Source organism: Lytechinus variegatus, chromosome 7, assembly GCF_018143015.1.
Source record: "Lytechinus variegatus isolate NC3 chromosome 7, Lvar_3.0, whole genome shotgun sequence".
Taxonomy (NCBI): Eukaryota; Metazoa; Echinodermata; class Echinoidea; order Temnopleuroida; family Toxopneustidae; genus Lytechinus; species Lytechinus variegatus.
Window position 1 is genome coordinate 38,555,198 of NC_054746.1, and position 20,497 is coordinate 38,575,694.

Consider the following 20,497-nt stretch of genomic DNA (forward strand, 5'->3'; position numbering starts at 1 on the left):
ACCTGTCAATTATAAAGTGAATTTCACCATGCTGGTATGTCAGCAAACTACAGCCTAGTAGATATCTGTCAATCATGGTATTCTCAATTCGAATTTCCTTTTGGTTTAAATCAACAATATAATCTCATTGTTTCAATTCAAATATTTCATTCACATTTGTTCTATGACATCACTTCTTTAAAACAGCCTGTGCCAGCAGCACAAAAACATTGTTAGGCTCACAGAGCGCCAACAGTAAGCTCAGTCACATCTTTTGAATTATGTGAAGTCAAAACATTTACATGTATTTCAATGTTTAATGCATTGTTGTAACATTAGGCACCGCTGCCACATTACCGGTTGTCACAAAGCCTCTGTCAGCGCATTGCTAGCGCTAACAACATTTCTTTGCAGTCAGTACAGATTGCTATGCTAAATTTCACAAAACCATGCCATCATGATGATTATCCAGCATAATCTACCAATTATCAATGTTCCTTACAACCCCACACATTCCTCTACGACCATTTAATTTGTTTTTTTTTATACCATCTTATGTGATTAAATGATACCACTCGCCCAATTTCAGAATGTTTCAATATGAAAAGAGAAAACAACAGCAGAAAATACGAACCATCATGTTGTTTGATTCTACTGCTACGATTCATCCTTCCTCACCAGCTAGAAGTAATATACTATAATCAGAGGCGGTATTCTGAATATTGTCTTTTCTCAATATTTTGCCTTTTCACAGAGATATGACAAAATCTGTATTCTGGCGGTCATACCTTTTTTCATAAAAATTGTCATAAATTTTGTCTTTTCTTCTTTAGCTCACACGAAAATATGCAGTTCATAAATGTGCATAATCCAAATATACAAGCAAATGATATGATAAAATTTATGACAGGGTCTAGCAGTCCTTAAGTTAGTAATTTCTTTTTAGTACCATAATATTCTGATACCAACCCAGCAATATGTCAAGCGTACAATATTTTTTAGATCAGATTGTTGTACTAGTTTCATTCTTCATCCATCACAATTTTTCAAAAATATTTTTCATGCTACAAGTAGTCAGGCCCTACATAATTCCCCTTTATTCTTTTTTTTCCTTTTCTTCATTCAATCTCTCTTCTAAAAATCTTTCTATGCTCTCTGTTACTCTTTGTAATTAAGCACATCAATATAACTATGTGCAATTGTGCAATGCCAGCTACTGTATTGAGGATACACTCTATGTGGCCCTGGGCCTTCCCATTTCGTAGAAGGGCTCCCACTCGGAACTAACAGTGATTTTGATTGGTTTGCCTTCAAAAAGATGGGCAGAAACTTTAGAGAGATATAATAGGGAAAAGACTATGTTCAGCATACAAATTTGTGACCAATCAGAGCGGAATCACATCTCGGGGAGAAATTACAAAATTTATGACAAAAGTTAAGACAGTGTTCAAGAATACCACCTTAGGTTATGAGTCAATGAATCCACTTAAGATCAAATTTCACATCTGCACTTATGAAAATGAAAACCTTCACATCTGAACTTTTCTTACAAGATGCAGTACTGATAAATAGTCAAACATCTAATTACAAATGCATCTACAAAAAAAACTTGCCCAACAGGGCAAGTGACGAAAAAATTTGCTTGCCCAATAGAAAAAACTGCTTGCCCAATTTTTCAAATAATTTTTTCATTATGACGGCACTATTATTTTTATTAAGGTATACAAAATAACAATTGAGAATCATGTCCAGTATAAAAGAACACACATTGAAAAGGATATTTTCAGCAACGTAGGCCTGAGTCTACGTTTATTTTGGAGAAAAAAAATCGATATTTGGGTATTTAAGGTTTTAAAAAACCCTTCAACAAAAGTTGCTAAAGTTTCATATTTTGCATCTTTAAATCCATGAAATGGCTACCTGCGTAACATATTTCCTTAGAATTGCTTTCATTTACCGTAGTTGGAAACTATAAAGAAAGCCAGTGAAAAATGTTCAGCTCTTTATTGACTTGGAAAAAATTATTTTATCATCAAAAGTGGAGTGGCTAAAATTTCACATTTTGCATCTTTAAATCCATGAAATGGTCATTTATTTTCCATATTTCCTTGATTTAAAAAAAAAAATTAGTTGGAAACCATCAAGTCTTTTCTTCATCATTTTATGATGTTCCATTCGGTCAATAATTTTTATCTACATGTTTTCACATGCTTCTTTTTTTTCTATTTTGAGGAATACCTGTTCACTTATTAATGAATTATTTAGTAACATTGTTTAATATTGTATGATTTTTAAGTAATTTTTTTCACTATGCTTAGAATCTTGGGTGTGTGTGTGTGCGTGTGTGAGGGTGTGTTTGTGTGGGTGTGAGTGTGAGTGTGAGTTGAACTTTGATATAAATGAATTCAATATCTAATTTCTACTTTGCCTATTCCAGTACAATAACCTGTACTCGGCCATGTAATAAAGGCCCACATACCCTAACTTTTCCTGAAGTTCTTTGAAAACGCAGACTTCTACGAAAATTGCATTTCTCTATGGGGGAGTCTAAATTTGGTGAGAATGTATTCATTAATAACTTAAATATACATGACAATGAAGAAATCATCAAACTTTATTGGAAGTTTTGAATAATATACCCGAAATGTAAACTCTGTCTGAAACAGAAAATCACCATCATTGAGGCCTTTACTGAGCGAATTGTCCCCCAGAGCTCTGGCAGAGAGACAGAGCTCAGACTGGCTAGCTAGTATGCACACGTGTGTGAGCCTCCCGCCGGCCTTGTAAAATAGATGGAGCTTTGTTTGATGATTTATTGTCTGATATTTACCTCATCCCCTCAAAAAGGGAAACAAATGAATTTTAAGTCATAATCAACAAATACGGCAAGTTATTTTGGATGTTAATAGGCCGTTTTGAAAAGCAAAGCCGAATGACATGACAACTCACCAATGCGAGACTCTGTGATTTATTTCCTGTGTAATTCTAATTATTTTATCACAGAATTGTGATATCGGAAGGGGGAAAATGTGCATTAGAAATTGCACATGGTGGTAGTCATAATGGACCCCTATACTACATTCAACTGTTTCCCGGCCATTGCGTTGATTTTTTTCATACCTGGTACCATGTATGGAAATACGTGGTACAGAAAAAATAACGCAATTTCGGAATTTGAAACTGCGCTACTCGCTATTTTTTAAGGTTTATTAATGATTTTGAGTGTGGATTTTGGATGATTTATGGGAAAAACAAGGTACGGTACAGAAAAAAAGACGCAACAACCACTTGCCCGATCGGGCAATTGACTTTGAGAGGTGCTTGCCCGCACGTCATTTTCACTTGCCCCGGGCAAGCGGGCAAGCGGGTTTGTCGCGCCCTGCAAATGGATTTACAACTCAAATAACAATTACATGCACTACTAGGGATACCAGACCTTGTACTCCAAATATTTAGGAAAATCATTTTTAAGTTTGAATGACTAGATCTACCAAAGGATGTCCATTTGAATCCAAATCAAAGATCTCTATCTAGAACATGAAGCAGCTACACATTTTCAAAGGGAACAGTATCATATTGAAAACAGTGTTTGGCTGCCATGTTTCCCTCTCTCCAAAACGTTTTTCCCTCTTTGAGAAACAAGGTTTTGTTGTCAGAGTAGTGATTGCATTAACAAGCTTGTATTTCAAACTTTTTAATGCATTACAATATAATGCAAAGATGGTAATAAGTTCTTGAAATACATCTTACATTATCACATACAAGGAAGACTATGTTGTGGATACCTAAACCTTAATTCCTATCATTTCTTTCTCTTCTGATTGAGATTTGGAGCAGACAGCTTCACCTTCCCTGGTATATTCCTTGAAAGATCTGCATCCTGAAGAAAAAAATATAGAAAAACAACAACAGGTCATAAAGTTGAATTCATAGAAAACTTAGTTTATACAGATGTAATATTAAGTTATAACAAATGAACTTAAGTTATAACAAATGACATCAATATTATTTGATGTTATACACTTGGATATCTTGTAAATGAATTGGAACAGATACATGAATGAAGAACTTTGATTGTCAATGTCTTAAAAACAGAAACCTATATGGATTTGTAATTGTAAGTAAACTACACATCTCTACCACTATTGAAACTTCATGATAAAGATTAAAAAACAAATGTAGAATCTATTGGAAATGTAATATATTTGTAATATTTGACCCTTAACCTCATAACCACTAAATCTAAATACATCACTCTCCCACCTATATGCGCATACAAGTTGAGTTTATGTTAAATAACATGAGGGGAAAATGGACAGGCAGACAGACATGCTTTCAGAGACTACCTCTAGTGGGTGGTTAAATTGAAATAATACAAGATGTCAAACTTTCAATAACATAATAAAAAAAATCATTATGAAATATACATTCATTAATCTGAATCAATCATTTTAGAATAAACTCTTGAATACAAACCTTGACTCCTTTAAAAAGATCTTTTTCTCTCTGTGTTGTTTCCTTGGAGTGTTGAAACATATTGAGAGAGGTCTTAGCAGCTGATGAAGAATAGATCAAACAAAAACATAGGAAAAGTTACATATGGGTCACATGTAAGTCATATGTAACAGTTACAAGTACCATATTAAAGTCAAATAGTGCATCACATACAGTTCAAAACTGAGATTAGTCTGTAGAAATGTAATTCATGTGTTATATAATACTACTTGGCCATATACGACAAGAAAAACTATGGGTCAAATACTATTTCAATATATTAGTCATACAAGTCAAGTATAAAAGACATTAATCGGTTATACGTGACAAAATAATATTTGACCTATGAAGCATAAGACAAAATAATTATGTAATTGATAAAGCTGCATACAAATATTGTTCATCTTTGAAAGAGGATTATGCAATCTTGAAATTTATAAGGAATATATCTTTTGCCAGTCTTATTTCTTCGATCAAAACAAAACATTAAATATTTATTTCTTCTATTAAAAGATCTTTCCAATTAATATTTCCAATAATATCATCAATTCATTATCAACCCAATATATACACATGTATTAACTCATTAATTTCCGTCAAATCTTTAACAATGATAAAGTTAAAGAATAAGTTTTAAAACGTATGTACCTTTTCCCTTTTTGCTTGTTCCAGGAGTAAGCTTGACTTTAAATCTGTAGAAAATCAATTATAAAACACAAATACTACATTGTTGAGAGAATTACACTGATTACCTGTCCTGCGAAAAATCATGTTTAAGATCCTAATGATAGTCTTAACCCTAATTCTCCCGGGGGGGTCCATAATGCCCCCCCCACACAATTTTTTGCGATATATCTGCTGCGCAAATTTTTAGACCTCGTCGATCACTGACTTTTTACTTTCAAGTCTCGCGCAAATTTTTAGACCAAATTTGTGGGGCCCGGGTACGCGGTTACGACATTACGCAACATTATGTAAGTGCATGTCAGACCCAAAATTGCTCATAAACGTGATTTCATGTACAAATCCAATGCAATTGTGTATTTAGCCAAAATTCATAAATGTATCATTATTTCTACTTTTACTGATTAAACTTAATTAATTTTGCCTTCTTTATGATCAGAACTAAGTCTGGAACGATTTCCATCAAAAAAACAATAAAAAACAAAAATTAATAAACAAAGAAATACATAAGAAATTAAAAAAACAATAAAATACTTCGGTCTTGGTACCAGAATTTTTTCATTCACAGTTGTTAGGAATGCTATAAAGAATATTTTCACCAAAAATAGCATTCTAGGAGCTTTATTTAGTGAATCAGAGCAAAAAGTATGATTTCATGAATTAATTATGCTAATTTATAAGCATAATTAATTCATATAAAAAAATATATCAATTTACCATCATGCAAATTTTCTTTGTGATCGCGAAATCCGCGGCTGAGATCTTAAGGGGGGTCCATAATCCCCCACTTGGAATGACAAGAATCAAAATACCCTGGGAGATTTAGGGTTAAAAGGTCTTAATGGTCAGGTCCCAAGTTGTGCCCCAATATCTCAGATCTATTGAAACTGAAATCCCGATCTCATGACCATAACCTTCGTAGCTCACAAGATACACTCACGCTGCAAGTACCCCACACAGAAGACTAAAGCAACACTAGGAGATTTCTGATGTCAGCTGCACGACTATGGAACAAACTTCCCCTCAACATTCAGAATTAAACAAGTTTATATAATTTCAGGTAAAAAAACAAAAAACATCTATTCCAGTAGTATGTACATCACCTAGGAAGCTCTTTGCAGTGCGATAGAATAGAAATACTTTTGCGCTATACAGTGCGTCCCAGAAAAAACGAAACCGAGATTTAGCGATCATTTATCATAACTTAATCATAAATAAAATAGACAAATGACCTACCAATCTAAAGCTTAGAATCCCCTCTTTCATCTGATATTACTAAGCTTATTTCTTATTCACGCATGAGTGAGCAAAAACAATTTGAAGAAAGGATACCAAAAACTCATTTGGCGGGGGTATCTGGGTTTCAAAAAGAAAACCACATTTCTGAAAAGTTCAATATCTGCTCTTTAATTTGGTACCTAAATTACAGAAAATGGTCAAGAAATAACAAAGTTCTGGTCATTTGAAATAAGGCTTTAATTTCAATAATTTCATAAAATGAAGAGGTTCTCCAGGCTGGCTTTCTAACTCACTCGACACTCCGTTTTGTTGATGATCAGCCATGCATTAAATCTTTTGTTCACCAAGCGAAAGCTTCTGTGGGAAACCGGTGAAAACACGATTATCTCATGAAATTATGGAAATACAAGCCTTATTTCAAATGACAAGAACTTTTTTATTTCTTGACCAAATTCTGTAATTGAGATACCAAATTAAAGAGCAGATATTGAACTTTTCAGAAATGTGGTTTTCTTTATGAAACCCAGATACCCCCCGCAAAATGACTTTTTGGTATCCTTTCTTCAAATTGTTTTTGCTCACTCATGCGTGAATAAGAAATAACCTAAGTAATATTAGATGAAAGAGGAGATTTTAAGCTTTAAATTGGTAGGTCATTTGTATATTCTATTTATGATTAAGTTATGATAAATGATCGCTAAATCTCGTTTCGTTTATTCTGGGATGCACTGTATAAGTGCATATTATTATTATTCTACATGTATTTTTTTTTTGTAAATTGTAGGTGTGGTTACCCATATAAGATAAAGTTGATCAGAACACAACATTGGAATGACCATCAAAATATGGACTGAAACCTTCAGGAATTTCACAATATTTGGATGACTTAAACTATGTAAGAATGTACTACAAATATGATGATACTTCCTCTCACAACTGGCTCACATTGAAAAATAAAGCTTCAACTCTTGATTTCTTTTCAAGACAATTTATTTTGGAAAGTGACAGAATGACAGAAATATAAAGAATTACATTCCAGAAACAACAATTATTAAGAATTGAACTTAACAAGAGTGAGAACAAAGTATACAAAGAACCTGCAAAAAGAACAAGAATATTTATCAAATTGAAGGCTTATATCACCAAATATACACATATTTAAATGCTGAGAACACATATAGATTTTACAGATATATGAATGAAGGATTGATTAACTTACTTGTAGTTGTTCATAACATTATAAGGAGCACATACTGGTATGGCAAACAGGAGAAGATCCTCAGGATCAGGACAACCAGTCAAGGTATCTAAAACAGATACACTCTCCTGAAAAGAAAAAAAATCTCATCAATTAATTTCTACATAAGCTTGGTATCTTATTTTTACATTGCAGCAGCCTTCAATCATTTTTTTTTATTCCAGTCATTACATCTTTAATACAAAGAAAAGTCTTTAGTCAGCAAATGTATGCATAATACATCATACACACCAATAAAATGACACATGATAGATACAATATATTGCGAATGGAAGCAAGGGAAAATTAGAACTGACAGCAAATTCTAATGCTAATAATTCTTAAATGACATACAAGGAGTGTATCCTGATGCCAATTATAACTTATCTTGATTAAAACCATGCACATTGTTGCCCAAAATGATTGCACTATTGAAATGCATATGATTGTACATATAACACATCATGAACATAAATATCTGAATCCAATCAAACAACATGGCGAGGAGGGAAATGCTAATTTTTTTTCATTATGACATGACATTCTTCATTCACACTTAAGATATTGAATGTGTCTTGCATGCTAACCTATGGTCCATAGTGAAATTTATTTAAGGTAATAATTCTTTTTAATTGTAATCTACCTCCATCAATCTTGAATTGGCCTCAGTTGCATCTATCTCATCATCAGACTCCTCCTATGAAACAAAGAAAAAAAATTGTCAATTCTGATACAACAGGGATACAGACAAACAATGAAAGGGGAACTACATGTAGGCCTAAGTATATTTCTGAAATTTTGCCATAACCATAGCAAGAGTAGCTCGAAAGACCTATTGCTAGCCAGCTATGTTATCATTTTGTCTGTTAGTCTATCTGTACATCTGTTTGTTTTTCATTCAATCTTTCTCTCTCATATTTTAATGTATTTTCTTTTAAACTCAGTTTGCAACATTTCACAGGTGTAACAATTAGCAGTTAGTCTTGAATTGAGAGGGAAAAGGAGAAATAGAATACCAGTACCTTATTTTGTTCATCAGTGGTTCCTTTCCTTTTCTTAGATTCCCAGACATGTGTCTTTACTACAGGCTTAATAGACGATTCTTCTGTTTAACATACAAAGTGAAAACAAACAATCATACCAAAAAGAAAAAATTCCTCGCATGGTATTTTGTGTTAGCAAGACATCAATAAGGATCACAAAACATTGTATTTTCATTGAAATTTTTAGTAGGATACAAAAGTGGAGAAAGAATGACCAAATGTATTTTTTACAATTTTTTTAGAATTTATCATAATAGTCATCTATATAATATGTAGCAATCAAATGACTCACAGAGAATCCTGGCCATGGACTAAAATGATCATATATGTTGCTAGGCATAGATATTTATAGAAGCACCCCATTATTTCCTCCTTGCTAAATTAACCTTACTTTCCAAAACATGAGTACATCATTTGATTTTTTCTTTATGCTACAGCAGACATACATGTTTGTTTTTTTTTCTAACCAAAAACTAGAATCATCTGCAATAGTAATAGTGAAAAGATATCTCTGTTCGCAAAAATATATATTTGAAGTTGCCAAGAAAGTAGCAGATCAGAGGAAGATCTAAATTTTAAGTCTATTTTGTCCCAGAATGCATCACGTTACTTAGAGTAAATTGTTGTGATTTTATCAAAATTTTACAGAAACATAACTCTGAATTGACAGATTCCTCTTACCTGACTGTCCAGCATTCTCTATTCCATCTCCTTCCACTATCTCCTCTGATGCCACTTCAGTGTCAGCTCCTTGAATCTCTTCTACGACCTCTGACCCTTGACCCTGCTCCTGACCTCCTTGGGATGATACTGACATGCCTTGTCTCTTACTATGATTTCTTTGTGAATTCTGTTGACTGTCTTTACTAATATGTTGCTTCTGTTCTTGATGTTGTTTAGAGTTCTTGTTTTGTCTTTGTTGATGGTGTTGATATGCTTGTTTGAGTTGCTCCTCTTGTCGCTTGGCTTTCCTTCCTTTCTTGCCCTTGACCTCCTTAGAATTACCTGCAGACTGTTGAGAGAGAGAGACAGAGACAGACAGAGTAGAGACATATATAGATAAATAGATAGAGCCACACACAGACATAGAGATTGAGAAAGACAGAAATAGTGAGAGATGTATAGATATAAAGGGTTAGAAGAGATTGCCATGGTTACAGCTAGGTGGAGAAAACAATGAGTAATTGCTTTTCACCACACAGAAATAGTATACAAATTACTTATTTTCCCTGAGGGACAAAGCACCAAGGGGAAAATAGTAATTTTGCCAGTACAACCGAGGATGAATAATTCCCTCTATACTTTCAAAATAAAGGTCTGGTAATATATTTGTTTTATATCCTACATTTAATAAGTTAGAACAATAGATAATTGATACTTTAGTTCCTCTACTCGAAGTTCATCCTTGTTTAATCTGAACCAAAATAAAGACAACTCGCAGCACTGATTGACCTACTATTCCTGAAGCCATGTGCTAAGCAGAATGCGGATTTATGCCTGTGCCGTCCCTTCACAGGACTTGCCCGTTAGAGTCACCTCGCTGAACGTGCACCCTGAAGATTGCAAGATCTGTGACGTCAATGATGGAATAGTGCAATATTCCATCATTGACGTCATGGAATAGTAAATTTTCTTCAGTGGATGATTCACTTTTAACATCATCACAAAATAGTGAGAATAATTTTGGTCATGTGATGCTATTTAAACCAATCAACATACAGGATTTAATTTATGTAGGATATAAAGATAACTAGACACTTTCTCTAATATCTCAGAGTTGAACCCATAATCTTAATATTCTTGTTAAATGTTCTACACCCAGTTCCAAAATGGTTTCAAACTAGTGCACAATGGCAATGGCTGATTTAGATGACTGGTGCATGAGCATAGTTTTCAACAAACCTACTGTCAATTAATAAATTCAATTTAAATAAGAAATTGATCACAAATCTTTGTGCTACAGGGTTCGGTGATCACTTTATACCATTCTTTTCTTTATTCCATGGAAGTTAGCTCAATATAAAATGTTAGTATATCATTCACATCCATTACATTTATAATCAATTTTACTTACTGCCAAGATTTCCATCTTAAGTCTTCTCTCCTCCTCATCTTGATCTTTATACTTCTGTTTGATCTTCTTCTGTTTGTGCTGAAATGAAAAGGGAGATAAAAGTTCCTACATTTAACTTCATAAGACTCATTTTCTTGCAAGAATAGCTGATTGGATCAGATCCAGAAAAATCAATTTCGGATATTTATAAGATAACAATTCATACAAAATTTTCTGGTAAGAAATGTTGCAACTGATCTGCAAGCATTACAATATGCATAACACACACTGTCTCATACAGTTTCTTTGAGTCATCAGTATGTATATATAAATAAGCAAATACAGAGCAAGATCTGAAGAGAAACACAGGAAGAACAGGAGAAAAAAAGAAAGAGAGACTGATATCAAAATAACGATTCTGGGGGGCATCACGTTCCCAACATATTTTCAATGCATTCATTATAGAAAACTGCTTTGTTTTCACACATGCAGTAAAATGGCATTACAAATATGGAAACATAAAATGTAAAAAAAAGAGTTTTGAATTTGAATTATATTTACCTTTTGGCCTCTTTTGGCTGGTGGTTGGTTTGCATTCTATGGACAATAAAGAAGAGAACTCATGAATATCAACAAGAATCTGATCACCAAGAAAATAAAATATCAGAATGAATATTTGTAAAAGCATTCAATATCACAAATGCAATATATTTAAAACAAAAAGTGAAAAAAATAATGTAAATATTTCTAGATACAGGAATACGTAACAAATTTTTAATAACTACCTCCATCATTTTTTTTCTGATTGGAGGTCAAAAGGACCAAAGATAATAAGGCAATAATTAGGGATACAGTACATGTACAAACAAATTGATAACTTGATCTACTGCATAATTTATTTTATCAGGAATAAACCCCGAATCTTCCCTGCTTTTGGCATTTTCACCTCCAGTAGACATGCTTGAAAAAAATATTTATCAAAATGGATTACTAGAGGTTAAGACTCACTAGAAGATAAGAGAGCCATTTCATCTGAAGGTGAAAAGGGTGTCATTTTATACTTACAGTACTGTTTTGTGAGACACTTCTTGACACAGATGGTGCGTGTGAATTCTGTCTTTCTGTCCTTCCCTCTTCTACTTCATTATCTTCCACTGCTCCTATCCTCTCATTCTTCTCCTCTTCTTCCTCTTGGCTATCCACATCCTCAGCTATAGCACCAGTGTCTGGTTGGGTTTCATCTGATCTGATGGGGGCACACCCATCCTGTCTTTTCTTCTGTTTTTTAAGATCTCTGTATTAAGAGATGTATTTTAAAAATATTCCTTGACAGTAGTGAATTTATATTGCCGTGCTTCCAAATTCTATCATTTCAAACAAAGAATTATCAATATTCATTCATAAACACCTATGACAACCTCATTGTTGTAGCTCTAAACAAATGGTAAATATATATAAAAAAAACAGCATGATTTCAAAGTCAAATTAAAAAAAAAAACTTATGTACACATAATTTTGATGTTGATTTGTTCTCAGTGTTATAAATAAATAACACCAAAATATCAGGCATTCAAACTCATAATGATATGAACCGTTAAACACAATTAAAAACGAATATAAAGAGAAGAATAAATGGAGTGTATAGAATGGCATGCCAAGATAGTACTCACCTCTTTTGCTTAGCAGACAATTTTGGATTTGGTTTATGCTGTAAACATAATTTGTAAAGAAATTATAATTATAATTATTACGAGAAAAATATTGTACTTTCCTTATGATTATCCTATAAATAATAGTAATTGGTAATGTTATGTTTAAAAGGCATTGTTATGTTGGGGTTGGAATCTATTGCACTTTAACTTTCAACCAGACTTAAGTGAGACAAAGCACTGCATGATGTACAGTTCATATATATTCATTAAAGATGATAACTTAAGAAAGTTGGAATTGGTAAACATATGATTTCCTGTTATACTTCCTGTAGAAGTATTGATTAAGTATTGATATATTATTGAATATGTGAGATATGTCTTATCATCACATAACAGTATATATTACTGTCTTTTTACAAAACATTTTTTTTTATAATATCATCAAACATTTTAAAGAAAACATAAATTGTATCACTCCATGTTGAAAATTACAAAATATCCTACAACTAAATCTGACTCAAATACTGTTCATTATGGCTGAAAATGTGAGCAAATGCATCTTTAATGAAACCATCATTCATGCCTAATACTCAAAAATTTCAATCAATGAATATATAAAACTAAGCAAATTATCAAGATGGAAACACACAATTAATAGATAAGTAAATGAGAAGAGAAAATGGAAAGATAAACAACTAAAACAAAATACGTTTTCAATTAAAAGATGAACATATTAAGAGATAGATTGACAGAGGATACACAGACAGACAGACTCTATTTAATTGATACATACCTGAGGTTGAGCCTTGGGTCCTCCAAGAACAATGGGTTTATCATCTCCTAGATAGATGATAGCCTTGCCTTCTTCATCAATATCACCATCACCAGACTGGTAACAACCAGTACTCATCATACTAGATCCACGGGTACGATGGCTCTCATACCTGAAAATTGGGTTACCATTCATAAACTAAAAATTAACCTTTTCTTCATGCTTAGATGTAAAATACTAATAAATCCACTTGTTTGTTGGCTTTCATATTTGAAAATGGTCACATCATTTCATTAATTCAAAATGAGTTGTTCATTGTAATTACTTGAAAATTGATTTTTAGGGATTGGTTTGAAATCAACTATTTAGTTGAAGGCAGGCTGCATTGGATAGTCATTAAATACATATTTCAGTTTGGCTGATGCAGAATACATGCAGTTTATATTAGTTTGTGTCAGAAAATCTTGAGAACTGTTAATGAGCTGTTTATTTTTGTACTAAAATATACTCTTATATACCATTCAGTTTCTCTAGTGACCCATAAATCTTAATGTTTTAAAAGAGTTACTATCTACAGAGACCAGGTACAACACTTGATTGCAACTGGATAACCACAATACAATCTTCATTCCTACAACTTTTTTCCTGGGCTTTATTATACTGTATGTTTGTCTATCAATCACAACATGAAAATGTCCAATCAAGATCATTGTTGCAAACACATCTAGTGAGAACAATGACCAGGAACCAATCAGAATCATTCTTTCATTTTACTGCAATCCAACATAAACCTTTACATTTCAGGGCCTTGATCTCCACTGTATTAAGTTTACAAATAATGGAATTTTGAAATGGATAAAATTTCTACTAAAATTTGATTTTGATTGGGTATTGGGAAGAGCTACAATGGTAGTTAGAAGGCATAGGCACTATAAAGAGTTTTATGCAAAATTTCCATCCCAATAAGAAAGCAGCCCCACCAGAAAGTATGTTTATTGACAGTCTTACGATATTTCTGAACAAGAATATTGTCTCGTTACCTTTCACCCTGTACATGATGGAGCTGTATGGTAGTATCAGGGTAGAAGTTCTCCTTGTCATCATCCACTTCCTGTTTCACCTCTGATGAATGTTCCTCATCATCCTCCTCCTCATTCTCCTCATCCACATTGGGAACTTCACCATCAATATTGTCTTCTTCTTCTGGTTCCACTTTGATTTCAGTTAAGTCTAAATTTATTACAATAAATCACAGCAGAAATTTTATTCAACATATTCTCATTTTAAAACTTGGGGAAAATTAATTGTTTACTATGAGAGAGTGGGAGACAAAAGACAAGAAGAAACTAGAATTTAATTCGTCATGCGGACGAATTAGGTGGTCTGTCATGATTTGTCATTCAGTGTCGGCTGATGTATGAAATAAATCATTTAGATATCATTGATAATCTTGATCGTAGACATTCTAAGAATAAGTTTTGACCATTACTAAATGTGATTATTGATGTGGTGATGACAATCGTCAGACATACATCTTCAAACAGATAGATACAAGATAGATGATTATACCTCACGGATCAACACGGCAATGCCGGCATGATCCGGGGAGGTCCGGGATAGTTTTGCCCCAGATGACTGTGAACACGGCATCAACACGGCAGCTTCACACGGATCATACCGGCAGAGCACGTCGTCAACACGGACCAATACGTCAGCAACACGGACCTACACGTCAGCTACACGGACCACCACGTCAGCAACACGGACCTATACACGTCAGCAATACGGACGAACACGTCAAATGCGTTATCCATTTAGCTAGCATATTCCCCATAGAGATTACACGTAAGCAAGTTTGAGAATTACAATTCCAATTTTGCAAGTGAAATACGGGCATGATCCCGGCATCTGATCAAAAAATGAAGGGCACATTTGCGAAAGCTTAGAATCTCAGCTACAACATACTAAAAGCTTAAAGAAAACTGACAAGAAACAATGGAGATATGGCTCACGAAATAGAGGAATGTCGAATCTAGTTTTGAGAAAAGGTCATGTCCCATAGAGATTACACGCAAAATACATGTGATATGAAAAAAAGTAATTATAATCTGTTTTATCTTGCTAAATTTAAACTTTTATACCTTTAAATTATCATAAAGGATCATGTAAGAAGTGGCAAAAAGAAAAAAAGAGTGAAAAAAAAATCATCTTGTTCACCCCAGGACTCGAACCCGCGCCCTTTAAGAAGCAGTCAAAGGCACGATATTCCCCATAGAGAATACACGTAAGCAATTTTGAGAATTACAAGTCCAATTTTGCAAGCGAAATACAGGCATGATCTCGGCATCTGATCAAAAAATGGTGGGCACACTTGCGAAAGCTTAGAATCTCAGCTACAACATACTCAAAGCTTAAAGAAAACTGACAAGAAAAAATGGAGATATGGCTCACGAAATAGAGGAATGTCGAATCTGGTTTTGAGAAAAAGTCATGTCCCATAGAGATTACACGCAAAATGAGGAAAAATGACATGCCTCTTTTCATCGCTGTTTTACGCAATGATGCGTTTCTCAAAACGAATATTTATGTTAACTGAGGAGAAAGAGTACATTCTAAACTACAACATATCGAAATCTGGGCGAAAAACGATCTATATATGAGAAGTTACAACCAAATTTTCATAAATTTGATGACGTCATTTTTGAAAAAATGAAATTTTTAGTTTAGGCGCCATTTTGATGACGTCACGATATAATTTAGGGACATTGATGACATGAAATCAAATCTACAACTCATACTCTATCGATATATGAAAAAAAAATTGGGGGTCAATGGACTATTTAAAGAGCTACAGTGAATTTACAATAGGCATGTTTTTGCCCATATATGGCCTATAGTGAGAGCTCGCGCGCACACGTGCTGCAGACTTCAACGGGTGTTAATTTCGTCATTAATGGTCGTAGAAGGTTGATCAAGGTATCAAATTGTTCAAAATTTTATTATCAATGAAATGATGTAAAAAAAAACGGTGTTTTTGCACTGTGTTAAGGTGTTACGCGAGGAAAACGCGCGCGCATGCGTGCGCGCGCGCAAATTTTTGAAATGCTTAAAATGACCTGAAACGTACTCTCGTTTGGTAAAAAAGTGATTTTGAGCATTTTAAAATTTTGACGCGCGCGTACGTGCGCGTCGTGACCTCCAGGTGACCTTTGATGACGTGACCTGATGACCTTTGACCTGAAGTTGATGTGATGTTAATTTAATTGATTTTTGATAATTGATAATGGAGATATGATTGATAATGTGATTTTACAAAATGGCGCCTAGATGACGTCATCATGACCTGATGACCTTGAAAAGCTTATTTTGACGTGTCCATGATAGATCCTATAGATGACATGAAATTCAATGATATTGATTAAGTCTATTTTGAGATAACCTGGCGACAAGAAAATCCGTAAAAATAAATAAATAATAAAAAGAAAATTCTGACGAAATTAATAGGTGATCTGTCAACGACAGACCACCTAATAAATTTGATATATCCACATAAAGTGGGAGAGAGAGAGAGAGGGGCAGAGAGACAGACAAAGAGGAAGAAAAAGAAAGAAAGCCAATCATGGCCTGTTTGATAAGGTGCTGCAAGCTTTTATACAGTAGAGTGCATTATTTATAAAGCAATCAATTCTTCATCTACATGAAATCTATTGACACAACTTTGTAAATCTATGAATAATATTTGAAGATATCTGTTTAACAAACATCATTGGACATTAAATCATCCCTCATCACATTCTCTTGTACATTATATACCAGCATGGATGATTGGGGTTGTCGGTGATATTGTAGCTATTAACATTGTTGAATCTGTTTTAGATTATGAAAGGCTTCAGGATCTGGTGGGTGTTTCATAAAGCTGTTTGTAAGATACAAATGACTCTATACACGACTGGGTTCCCTTTCTCATTCACAGTGATATATCCCTATGTGGTTGAGTTAAGACCTAAGATCATGTTCCAGTCGTGCGTAAAGTTGTGCTTAACTTTACAAACAGTTTAATAAAAATAATCTTTATAAATTCTGAAATAATGTAATTTGATTTACTGACAGCACATTGTTATATTAATAACTCTATAGAATTTGTGACACCTGACAGCACATTTGTCTTGTTGAAAAGAATTTGCTAGTGACGGCATTTTAATGAAATGGAACCTAAGACCAAACCTGTTTCAGTATCTTCCTGTCTGCCGTCTGTTTCATGGAGATCATGCTCTGTCTCCTCTTTACTTTCATCCTCATCATCTTCTTCCTCAATATCTTCAACAATAATATCAGTCTGGAATAAAATAAAATGAACAAAAACCCAAACAAACATTATGCATACAATATCCAAATCATTGCAATAATAAAAAGGGTACATCAAGTTTATGATTATGTCAATTACAGATCTATGGCGAGCACAGTGTAACATTTGATCATTCGATTTATGTTACCTCTCAAATCTAAGAGGTATTACATCAATATTGAAAAATCAATTTTAAACTAAATTTTAGTTGATGAACCACCAAAACCTTGCTGAACTGATACTGTTGACATTTGTTTTATGAAAAATCTAACTCATCATAATTTTACTCGCTTATAACACATAACACTTTATCAGAAGTCCCTACGTGCTTTACAACAATAAAGCATACACCATTTACGCACAAGCTAATTCAACTTTTATCTAAGACTAATTTTTACGATCAGTATATTGTCTGATCTTAGCACCATGGTCAAGATTGACACAAGCACAATCCTCTATGGAAAAGTGATTAGAAGTGAATGGAAAATGTTTAAATTACATAAATGCAATCAATATAATGCATCTATAACAATCTTTCTGCCTTAGTCATGAAACATATACTAATTAACATCTTACCTCTACTGTGTCAGCAACTGAAGACAGATCTTCTTCATCTGTCCCTCGTACTCTTCTCTCATCTTTATGTCTCCATGCACAACTCTCATCAATCTGAATTCAGATGAGATAAAATAAAACAAGAAACATTACAGAAATGAATCACCACATAAGTGGAATGAGCTTTCTAAAATTAAACTCTTTATTTACTATCTGTAAATGCTTGCGGGAAGAAGATTTCTAAGAGACAATAACTTGAGAACTATTTGTTTCTACCGGAAAGGGCTGGTCAATGTTTTATGTGACTGTGAGAAATAAAATTCATGCCCATTTACCATAATTGTATGAGGGTGAAAACAGTGTGGTCTTGTACTATAAGAATTCACACTACAGACTACAACACAGATCCTAAAATAGCAAAGCAACTCGATGCTCAAGTAACACAAGTCTTAAATTATTTGAAACAGTGGAGATACCATTATCTTAACCTCCAAGCTTATATATTTTTCCTACAGTAATTTTTAAAATACAATATAATGATACATAGGAGACTGAAATCTACAAGCTCCCCATCTTTACTACATACCTTCATTAAGAAGCCAAAACCCATCACAAGTTGAGTTGGTGGAAGGAAATTCTTTTTACCTGTAACAGATAATGGAACCAAAAATAAGTAATAGCTAAGAATGAAACAAAAAATGCTCATATATCAAGTGTTTATAAACTGATCATTCTGTCCAAATAAAGGTCATAAACTGGAAACTGAAATATTCATATCTTCACAACAATGTATTAAAAGAAATAATCTATTGAAAGTTTGCTGGGAATTTTCTTTAAAATGGTAACCCCTCCCCCTTAATTTCATTTTCTAAATAAGTGCTAGTTTTTCTGGAATTCAGCCCCTATAAAAATGTGTCATCAATGGCAAATAGCATGCTGAAATAACAATTGATTGGCTCAAAGCAAATGTGTGGTAAAATTCTGTCATCAACAACACGAAAGAGGACCCTGGTAACTAATGATCTTACCTCTAATCATGAAGCTTCCAGTAGTAAGATACTCTCCAGTGGGTGCAGTCTTTGAAACCTGATCATGACGTACCCACCAAGCACTAGTAATGACCTTAGCATCCCAAGCAACGCTATAACACACGGCCATTGTACCTGCTTCTTGAAGAGTCTTAGGGGGAACAGGACCTCCTAACAACATTTTGAAACAAAAACAAATATAAATATTGACATATCAATTGAAATATTTTTGACAATATGATATATGGACAAAATTATGAATATTCTGCAGGTTTTTTATTTCAAATTTTTTTTTATTGGTAAAAATGTTTTAGACAATTGATATTGAGACGGCACTGTACTTTATTAATTTCTTAAAATAGTTCATAGTAAATTAACATAAACAGTATTCAATATCAATTCATACACCTCTATCATAAATATGTTGCTTTTTGCAGCAATGGAATATCTATTCATTGTGAGAGTTATGAATTGAAATTGGAATATCACCTCACCTTTAGGATTTTTGATGATCACACTACTAGCTCCATGTATGTCAGCATGAACATAGATGTCACCTGTATTCAAGGAGAGAGAGACAGGAAGAGAGTCATATGGTAATATCAAATGGTAGATAGACAGAAATATATCGAAGATATGAACCAGAGAGAGAAAGTGTGAGAGTAAGAGAGAGAGAGAGACAAGAAGAGAAGGGGGCGGTGTCATTCCGTTCAAAGTTCACCAATATCTCAAGTCTCCTACAACTCGTCTGCTCTGTTTGAAAAATCCATGTGAATTACATGACATGAACATGTATACAAAAACAAATATAGAAGTTAAAAGTTTAATTTCAAATTAATATGAAGCCATTATTTTACCTGGAGAGAGATATTTCTTGACAATTATCTCATTTTGTTGTTGATCTCGTCCAGCAATTATGATATAATTCTCTGAGCTGATGCACCAGAAGTATTTCTCAAACCTGTTTCCATAACAACAGAAATAGAAATTATAAATGAATGAAATGAAATGCAAACAAAAATAAAACAGCTCACAGTCTGAATAAACTGAAGTAGATATCACAAAGCATAGGAGCATAAAAAATCAAAGTATAATGAAATTTTTATAACATTATCTGTTCATTTGATATCTCTTTATATCAATTATTACAAATCATTTAAACACTTGCTTCATAAAGATAATACTTAGTATAAACAAACTTCATCACACTAAATCAAAATAAAATGAAGTCTCACCAATATGTCTTCCGAGATTTGTTGATACTTGCTACTGTAGCTACATCTTTCAAAGCTTGCTTGGTCTTTTTCTCTGCAGACTTAATAGCCTGCCACAGAAGAAGATAAATATAGTGGTATTCCTAATATATTATCGGTAATCATATAAAACTTTGTAAACTGGAAATCCATTTTGTTTCCA

General features: G+C 33.4%; 1 protein-coding gene across 1 annotated transcript in view; it reads right to left on the reverse strand.

Moving 5' to 3' along the window:
* Nucleotides 1-3,367: 3,367 nt before the first annotated feature.
* The window catches only part of LOC121419224 (nuclear export mediator factor NEMF-like), a 47,503-nt gene continuing 30,373 nt past the window's right edge, over nt 3,368-20,497 (reverse strand). The window contains exons 16-35 of the mRNA XM_041613584.1: nt 20,317-20,405; nt 19,939-20,042; nt 19,576-19,638; nt 19,082-19,252; nt 18,640-18,698; nt 18,075-18,167; nt 17,378-17,489; nt 14,194-14,383; nt 13,175-13,325; nt 12,400-12,437; nt 11,795-12,023; nt 11,291-11,326; nt 10,751-10,828; nt 9,358-9,688; nt 8,656-8,738; nt 8,277-8,330; nt 7,616-7,722; nt 5,122-5,165; nt 4,456-4,535; nt 3,368-3,859 (exon numbers count right to left, since the gene is read on the reverse strand). Of these exons, the coding sequence (XP_041469518.1) occupies nt 3,782-3,859; nt 4,456-4,535; nt 5,122-5,165; nt 7,616-7,722; nt 8,277-8,330; nt 8,656-8,738; nt 9,358-9,688; nt 10,751-10,828; nt 11,291-11,326; nt 11,795-12,023; nt 12,400-12,437; nt 13,175-13,325; nt 14,194-14,383; nt 17,378-17,489; nt 18,075-18,167; nt 18,640-18,698; nt 19,082-19,252; nt 19,576-19,638; nt 19,939-20,042; nt 20,317-20,405 (2,190 nt within the window). The 3' untranslated portion in view covers nt 3,368-3,781. The remainder of the gene's footprint in view (nt 3,860-4,455; nt 4,536-5,121; nt 5,166-7,615; nt 7,723-8,276; nt 8,331-8,655; nt 8,739-9,357; nt 9,689-10,750; nt 10,829-11,290; nt 11,327-11,794; nt 12,024-12,399; nt 12,438-13,174; nt 13,326-14,193; nt 14,384-17,377; nt 17,490-18,074; nt 18,168-18,639; nt 18,699-19,081; nt 19,253-19,575; nt 19,639-19,938; nt 20,043-20,316; nt 20,406-20,497) is intronic.